At 40.7% G+C, this 9,524-nt stretch overlaps 1 protein-coding gene across 1 annotated transcript; it reads right to left on the bottom strand.

Annotated features, from left to right (window-relative positions):
- Positions 1-398: 398 nt before the first annotated feature.
- On the bottom strand, positions 399-9,167 carry LOC110527578 (N-acetyllactosaminide beta-1,3-N-acetylglucosaminyltransferase 4). The gene is made up of 2 exons (XM_021608958.2): positions 8,886-9,167; positions 399-3,231 (listed from the first exon to the last, which is right to left on the bottom strand). Exon 2 carries the CDS (start codon positions 3,225-3,227, stop codon positions 2,148-2,150), a length of 1,080 nt encoding a protein of 359 aa, XP_021464633.2. The 5' UTR covers positions 3,228-3,231; positions 8,886-9,167; the 3' UTR covers positions 399-2,147.
- Positions 9,168-9,524: the final 357 nt, after the last annotated feature.

The raw sequence follows: 9,524 nt of genomic DNA, 5'->3' as shown, positions 1-9,524 counted from the left end.
GCTGTTCACAAATGCTCTCCATCCAACCTCACTGAGCTCGAGCTGTTTTGCAAGGAGGAATGGGAAAAAATGTCAGTCTCTCGATGTGCAAAACTGATAGAGACATACCCCAAGCGACTTACAGCTGTAATCGCAGCAAAAGGTGGCGCTACAAAGTATTAATTTAAGGGGGCTGAATAATTTTGCACGGCCAATTTTTCAGTTTTTGATTTGTTAAAAAAGTTTGAAATATTCAATAAATGTCGTTCCACTTCATGATTGTGTCCCACTTGTTGTTGATTCTTCACAAAAAAATACAGTTTTATATCTTTATGTTTGAAGCCTGAAATGTGGCAAAAGGTCGCAAAGTTCAAGGGGGCCGAATACTTTCGCAAGGCACTGTATCTGTAACAAAAATAGAAAATACATTAAAAAAAAAAAATCAATATTATGTGTTTCAAAACATGTGCAGGAGCTTTTGTGAAATTAACCTTTTAAACACATTTCAAATTACAGCGTGTATGTATGCTATCAGAAATAAATTAGGTGGGTAGCTAGGTAAGTGTGTCATTGTAGCAAAGTAATTATAAGCAACAAATCCGAACTCTTAAATGTTTTGTTCATTTTTGTTCTTTTATCTATACAATAGGCAATCATTGATCTTGACATATTACATCTTTCACGGAGTTTTCCGTTTTGATATGGTTATTTTGCCTAAAAACCTTTGGGCCTGCCAATAGAAAAAAAACTACTTTGCACTCCTGCCCAGCCTGGCCAGTGTCCTGAAGGCATAGCTGCGGGAAGATGTTTGGGGGTGCTGCTTTGAGAGAAAAAAAAAGTATCCCTGCGCTGCAGTCCTAATATAGGAGTAGTAAAGGCCCAGTGCACTACTTTTGTGAAATAAATCACAATATAAAAATGTATTTGTATTATTATTGTTTGTATTGTTATTTTTTTCACAAAGAAGTGCACTGTGCCTTTACCACTCCTGTATTTGTTTTTTTCAGAGGGCGCTGCAGTACCCTCAGCGCCCCTATGTCCCGTGGCTATGCCCAAAGTGTGTTCAGCATCCCCAGTGGCTCTACAAGTGCATAGATAGAGGGTATATTCCACTGCTGGCCTGCTCTCTAGGTACCATCTCATGAGGCTGAAGCCACAGACTCTGGCCAAACTTGTGTTTTCTAAAGTGAATTCAAAGGCATTTAATAAAGGAATTTTTCATTTCATTTGTATTTAATTATAAGTAAGTCACAGCCTATATGCGCAATTTCTAGACTAAAATGATTTAATACAACAAAATGTTGTTTAAATGCTGGACGCTTAATGTTCCTGCCAGTCTAGAGTGTTGGACTTGCAAATGCTTCATTTATTTATTTGTAGACTATAGCCTTGAAATAATTGAAATAAAAGGCTAATAAAATAGCCTAAATTATTCATTTTTGTTCCTTCCACTTGTTCCTTCCACTCAACTTGCTCATATACTCTGATCTTGGCACTTCTCCACCATTCAAAAAAATATTTTGGAAGCTATCAAAAGACGTATTAATATACCACTTATTCTATTACATAGCCTTATGCCTCTATTTAGGAAGATACTGACTTTACGGCCTAAATTAATCTACTTGCACTTTTTAGTCAATTTTGGTACTGGAAAAAAGATTTCTGATTAATATCGATGTCACATACGCCGAGAGAAGTCAGTTCCCGAGTTCAGACCTGCTTTAATGTTTCCCGACAATACCCCTGTAACCCACTCGACCTGTTTTTAAAGTTTCCCATCAATACCTCTGTAACCCACTCTACCTGTTTTTAAAGTTTCCCATCAATACCTCTGTAACCCACTCTACCTGTTTTTAAAGTTTCCCATCAATATCTCTTTTCCAACCTTATAGAATCCTAGAAACATTCTACAAACGTCCTCATCGGAAGTGTCAAATGGCACTAGATGCATCTCAGTATTCTTAAATGGATCTTACACTGTCTGTGCTGATCTGAACATACAGGATAAGGGAAGGCAAATGTCAGAATACATTCAAATATTAGTTTGGGTAAAGGAAAGTATGCTATTTTAGACCATTCATAAGGATAATTTATCTATGAAAGGAATTCTCAATTTAAGGTAGCGAGACAGATAAGCACAGCATGATATACACACAATGCCAGATGTCTCACGTCCTTGATCTAAAGCATTGCAGCTTTGGGTCCTGCTGTAGAGACCACATTGTCCACATCTCGGTGGGATTCAGTTTGTGCACCACCATGAGCTCCCTGTAAATGCAGGGGTTGAAGTGTGTCACCCCCTGTTTGAGCCCAAAGGTCTTGAAGCCAGAGTGGTGCGTCAGCGTGATGTTCATCTTCTGTAGGCACAAGCCCACAAAGACATCATCAATGGGGAACAGGTCAATACTGGACGCTGCCACTTCCAGACTCAGCACAGTCTGATTTGACATCAGGTAGCCCCCACCCCCAGCGTATAGAGGATATGGCTTGTTGGGGTACATCTCCACTGGTATGAAATATTTACTTTGTTTGTCCCGGACTGGATAGCCAGACATGATGTTCCCAGCATATAGTTGCTCGGAGGGCTTGTTGTCCTTAACATATTCCACCAGATTGCTGGTGTGAACAAAAACATCATCGTCCCCTTTGAACACATAGTGTGCCCAGCGGCACTCCAGGCGGAACCATTTGAGGAAGTGGATCTCCTTTAGGGTCAGGTTGAAAAAACTGTCGTCAAAATCCCACTGCAGGATGTCCCCAAACTCTCTGCTCTCCCACTCCAGTACCTGCTGCAGCGGGTAACCCTGTATTGTGTCTGAAGACTTACCTACTAGGAACAATAGTTTCACCGTCTTACCCTGAACATATCCCTTCTTCCCCCATGTGTTCCGAAGTGCAGACCTGCGATCAACCTGGATGGCTGTGGACTTAACGGCCAGCAGGAGAAAGAGGTCATTCTGACAGGGTGTCGGAGACAGCAGGCGGGAGAATGTCCTGCAGTGTTTGTACACAAGGAAGTTGCGGTGGGTAGGTGGAATAGAGGATGAAATGTTGTTCACAGTGTCATTCCGGGAGCACTTGAAGACATCCACAGCGGACTGTGAAGGTGGTGGTTTGGCAGAGGGAGAAGTGTTCCGGGGCCCATCTGTGTGGTTCACGTGCAATAGTCTGAGGACGCCAATCAACAACGCAGTGCCAATGACAAGGGACCATCTACTGCGGCTCTGGATTCTGAAGAGGATCCTCATGGTTCTGAAAAAGAATTGCAAGCATACCACTTTTTAGCCACAAGGAGACAGAATTGGAACTGGTACCAGTGGGGAGAACAAGTATTTGATACACTGACGATTTTGCAGGTTTTCCTACTAACAAAGCATGTAGAGGTCTGTAATTTTTATCATAGGTACACTTCGACTGTGAGAGACGGAATCTAAAACAAAAATCCAGAAAATCACATTGTATCATTATTAAGTAATTAATTAGCATTTTATTGCATGACATAAGTATTTGATACATCAGAAAAGCAGAACTCAATATTTGGTACAGAAACTTTTGTTTGCAATTACAGAGATCATACGTTTCCTGTAGTTCTTGACCAGGTTTGCACACACTGCAGCAGGGATTTTGGCCCACTCCTCCATACAGACCTTCTCCAGATCCTTCAGGTTTCGGGGCTGTCGCTGGGCAATACGGACTTTCAGCTCCCTCCAACGATTTTCTATTGGGTTCAGGTCTGGACACTGGCTAGGCCACTTCAGGACCTTGAGATACTTCTTACGGAGCCACTCCTTAATTGCGCTGGCTGTGTGTTTCAGGTCGTTGTCATGCTGGAAGACCCAGCCACGACCATCTTCAATGCTCTTACTGAGGGAAGGAGGTTGTTGGCCAAGATCTCGCGATACATGGCCCCATCCATCCTCCCCTCAATATGGTGCAGTCGTCCTGTCCTCTTTGCAGAAAAACATCCCCAAAGAATGATGTTTCCACCTCCATGCTTCACGGTTGGGATGGTGTTCTTGGGGTTGTACTCATCCTTCTTCCTCCAAACACGGCGAGTGGAGTTTAGACCAAAAACCCCTATTTTTGTCTCATCAGACCACATGACCTTCTCCCATTCCTCCTCTGGATCATCCAGATGGTCATTGGCAAACTTCAGACGGGCCTGGACATGTGCTGGCTTGAGCAGGGGGACCTTGCGTGCGCTGCAGGATTTTAATCCATGACGGCGTAGTGTATTACTAATGGTTTTCTTTGAGACTGTGGTCCCAGCTCTCTTCAGGTCATTGACCAGGTCCTGCCGTGTAGTTCTGGGCTGATCCCTCACCTTCCTCATGATCATTGATGCCCCACGAGGTGAGATCTTGCATGGAGCCCCAGACCGAGGGTGATTGACCGTCATCTTGAACTTCTTCCATTTTCTAATAATTGCGCCAACAGTTGTTGCCTTCTCACCAAGCTGCTTGCCTATTGTCCTGTTGCCCATCCCAGCCTTGTGCAGGTCTACAATTTTATCCCTGATGTCCTTACACAGATGTCTGCTCTTGGCCATTGTGGAGAGGTCTGTTTGATTGAGTGTATGATTAAGTGACTTTTATACAGGTAACAAGTTCAAACAGGTGCAGTGAATATAGGTAATGAGTGGAGAACAGGAGGGCTTCTTAAAGAAAAACTAACAGGTCTGTGAGAGCCGGAATTCTTACTGGTTGGTAGGTGATCAAATACTTATGTCATGCAATAAAATGCTAATTAATTACTTAAAAATCATACAATGTGATTTTCAGGTTTTTTGTTTTAGATTCCATCTCGCACAGTTGAAGTGTACCTATGATAAAAATTACAGACCTCTACATGCTTTGTAAGTAGGAAAACCTGCAAAATCGTCAGTGTATCAAATACTTGTCCTCCCCACTGTATATGAAGTAGGCCTAAAATAGGCTACAAGTGGCACAGTTTAATTTGTCTCATACCAAAAGTATGTATGTCACACATTGTTGTGCCTAGGACAAGTGGCACCTACCTCAGAGGCTTTCTCAAGCACAGAATAATACACCTACAGTTGAAGTCGGAAGTTGACGTACAACTTAGCCAAATACATTTCAACTCAAATCTTTCACAATTCTTGACATTTTAATCCAAGTAAAAATTCCCTATTTTAGGTCAGTTAGGATCACCACTTTATTTTAAGAATGTGAAATGTCAGAATAATAGAAGAGAGAATGAATTAGTTCAGCTTTGATTTTGTACCTGTTTCCTTCAACATCTTCACAAGGCCCTTTGCTGTTGTTCTGTGATTGATTTGCACTTTTCGCACCAAAGTACGTTCATCTCTAGGGGACAGAACGAGTCTCCTTCCTGAGCGGTATGGCGGCTGTGTGGTCCCATGGTGTTTATACTTGCATACTATTGTTTGTACAGATGAACGTAGTACCTTCAGGTGTTTGGAAATTTCTCCCAAGGATGAACCAGACTATTGGAGGTCTACAATTTATTTTCTGAGGTCTTGGCTGATTTCTTTTGATTTTCCCATGATGTCAAGCAAAGAGGCACTGAGTTTGAAGGTAGGCCTTGAAATACATCCACAGTTACACCTCCAATTGACTCAAATTATGTCAATTAGCCTATAAGAATGTTCTAAAGCCATGACATCATTTTCTAGAATTTTCCAAGCTGTTTAAAAGCACTGTCAACTTAGTGTATGTAAATTGCTGACCCACTAGAATTGTGATACAGTGAATTATAAGTGAAATAATATGTCTGTAAACAATATTTGGAAAAAAGACATGCACAAACTAGATGTTAGATGTAGATGTCCTAACCGACTTGCCAAAACTATAGTTTTTTAACAAGGAATTTGTAGAGTGGTTGAAAAACAAGTTTTAATGACTCCAACCTAAGTGTATGTAAACTTTCGACTTCAACTGTATGTGATTATAAATGTATTAACTCGTGACCTACCTCTCACATGCCCAGGGCCCACTTTGGGTCCCGACCCACAGTTTAAGAAACTCTGCTTTACCTCCCTAAGTGTGCACTAATGGCACACCTCATCATTGACTTTAAAGCATTGGATTGAGTTATATATTTTTTTCAATCTGGTTTGTATTTAAAACCCAGCAATAGCATATGATTTCAGCCTTTCTGGTCAAAGAGGACTGAACACATTTTATCGGTTACATTTTTTTTCATAATAACATAAATTGAATATCAATGCACAATGCTACATTTTTTGGGAAAGATACAATGCCTGTAAGAACCCTGATAATAGTACTTATCTAATTAGGTACTCTTTGTTTGTTTTACAGGTTGTGGAGAGGGTTGCAGTGGAGGTTGTAGAGTAGTGAGCCCTCGACTCCCCTGTTCCATAGATGGTGTCCAGACAATTGGGTAATCCGGTGTGTGTGTGTGTGTGTGTGCCAATCAGATTGCTCTGAACCTGTTTGAAAAAATGAATTGTTGAAATTATAAATGTGTTAATTATTAATATTTAATTGGTCCAAGCCTGTGTGTGGGTTGTGTGTTCATGATATGTGTGTGCCAATAAGGTTACAGATTTTGCCAAACCTGTTTTAATAAAGAATTGTTGAAATTATAAAAATGTGTTAATTGTTTATATTTAATTGCGTAATCCAGCGTGGTGTGTGTGTGTGTGTGTGTACATCTTCTAAATAAAATGTTAAATATATTTTGTTTTATTCATGCATCCTTATGAGAAAGTTAAGAAAACCATCTATGGGAACATTTATCGAGTTCCTTACTTTGTAATCTTCAGAGAACATTCCCAGAATGTTACAAACTCTGTAACCTTCAGAGAGCGTTCCTAACTTTGTAACATTCCACGAACGTTCCCCACTACCTTCAATACAGCCAAAGGAGAACGTTCAAAGAATGTTAAGAAAACCATCCATTTGAACCTTCAGGAAAGATTGGTGCAATGATCAGGGAACATTCCCACAACCTTCAGAACAAAAATGTTACTGTATAGAGCAAGTCTTCAAGGTGTTTGTGGAGGCTGGGTGTTGCGGTAATTCGGCCATTCTACAGCTCTGGTGGAATTTTCTATACAGTATGCTGAGTGCGGGGGCGATCACGGATCTGGTGGCATTTCAGAGAAGCCCAGATCCATGCATTCTTTGGAGGGGTGAATTGTGGATTTTTCTCAATGGGAAAGTTACAACAACAAAAAATGCTTAGGATCGCTAGCTAATTTGTCCTGGGATATAAACATTAAGTTGTTATTTTACCTGAAATGCACAACTTTCATAAATTAGGTGCATTACCGCCACCGACCTCGTTCGTCTTTCAGTCACCCACGTGGGTATAACCAATGAGGAGATGGCACGTGGGTACCTGCTTCTATAAACCGATGAGGAGATGGGAGAGGCAGGACTTGCAGCGCGATCTGCGTCACAAATAGAACTGACTTCTATTTTAGAGATTGGAAGCGCAGACGCTCGTTGGCGCGCACAAGCAGTGTGGATGCAATAATTGAATAACTTAGATTTCTACATTTATTTTGCAACGCTCGCGCATGCGATGCCAGCGGTGTAGACAGGGTATTAGCCTATTTTCTGGCAATTGTGCTGTTATCATGTGCCAGATGTTAAGACTACAATTAGTTATAAATGGCCCATTTGGGAGATCGACTTGTCATTTCAATAGGCATAGACTACAAATTAAAATCTGAGTTTATGATTGTCATTGAATTTTGCCATGGTTTGTTTAGATAAATGCAGTTAGCCTATAGCCCCGGATAGGTTTACACCTAATTTCAGATTACAGTAGCCTAGACAAGATGTAGGCTAGATGTAAACTGAACGATTTAGCAGCTTTCTTAGTTCAAATTGACAGACTCATTTATTCAACATGAATAGTGAGATGATTTCTGTGTTAAACATTCACTGAAGTAACTAGCAAGTTTGACAGCTACAGTAGTGGTAACCAAGTAAACAGACTTGCTATTTGCTAACCAGACCATCAGTCCTAGCATCAGTTTGCTATTATGAAAATCGAGTTTCAACAATATTAATACTGTTTTAATTTCGACTTTTGGTTTCAAAAGCAGCTCAAATAAAACCTGTAAAATGAACTATAGGCATTGAACTATACCATGCAAATATACCATGAGTAATAAGGAAATAAAAAAAAGCTGTGGTAGGCTCTATCAGACATTATAACACAGGTATCACAAAACATGTATTCTTACTGTTCTAATTACGTTAGTAACCAGTTCATGATAGCAATAAGGCACCTCTGGAGTTTGTGGTACATGTCCAATATCTACCATGGTTAAGGGTTGTATTCAGGCACTCAGTGTTGCATCAGCAACGTCTGCTTCCAACTTACTCCCAAACACGTAGATCCCCTGAACGCAGCTCACTCTCCAGACCCCAATCACCTGTTCACAAACCTGTATGTCATTATCACACACTATTTAGTTCACCTCTTTGCACCCCATCATTGTGAGGTATTGTTTGTTTTGTGACACTTCTATTCGGGGTTTTCCCGTAATTTACTCCTCCCGTGTATGATAGTTTTTGCCCGCCTCTAGCCTTTTCCCTACTTGTACTGTTGCCTTTTTGGACCACCTTATGCCTGCCCCTGGACCCATCTACCGACCTCCTCCTGTGGTCCTTTCCAATAAACACCTGCTGCGCCCTGCGCTTGAAACCAGCTCTCCAGTCTTCCATCGTGTTCATCACAGCATCGTGCATAAGAACAGCCCTTGACCAATATACTGTACAATGACTATATGCCACACCACCTTGTGCCTTATTGCTTAAATATACAGCACCAACTACATGAATATATCTATTAGGGTCCATTATCTGCTAACTGGACAACAACAAAAGTATTCTTAACCATTTACATTTTTAAAAATTATAATCAAAACATGGTCATTCACTTACTTGTTATTAAAAAAAGACGCAGTTGGACAATCAAAACGTTTAAACGTTTGTGCGAATTGAAGTGTGTGTCAAACTCCACAGCCCAGTCCAAGAGGATGTGCAAGCAATGTTTGTACATCTGTCGCTAAAACGCTCATTTGCTTGATACCGTTATGTATGCTAGTCCTGAACTATACCCGCGTTTTTAAGAAGTTATGTTATTCGTCTAGGCTAGAGAATCGTCTGGAATTGACTTAACTATACTATATTCAATGGTTACCAAGTTCCAGTTGCCTACAAGCCCGGAAGGGAAGGTGCCTTTATAGTCACCTTTAGCAGACCAGAAGGGCGTGCCTTTCTGCTTTGACATTAATGTGCTTGCTGTGCAATCATTAATGTGCTTGCTGAAAGCAAGGCCACTCTAGCACCCGTACATAATCTTTTTAGTGTGCTTGCTGAAGACAAGACACTAGATGTCTTACATACTTCTTATTAGTGTGCTTGCAGAAGGAAAAAACTATAAATTTCTTACATACTGTACTCATTATTGCTATTACTTAGTATCTTAAAGTGAGCCGAAGAAAATAACACAAAACCAACTTTCATTTATTTATGTTTCAGATTATTTTGTGCCAAGTAGAAATGAATGGCTTGCTTTGC

This window comes from Oncorhynchus mykiss, chromosome 7 (assembly GCF_013265735.2).
Source record: "Oncorhynchus mykiss isolate Arlee chromosome 7, USDA_OmykA_1.1, whole genome shotgun sequence".
In the NCBI taxonomy this organism is placed as follows: Eukaryota; Metazoa; Chordata; class Actinopteri; order Salmoniformes; family Salmonidae; genus Oncorhynchus; species Oncorhynchus mykiss.
This window is presented reverse-complemented; position numbering and strand designations above follow the sequence as displayed.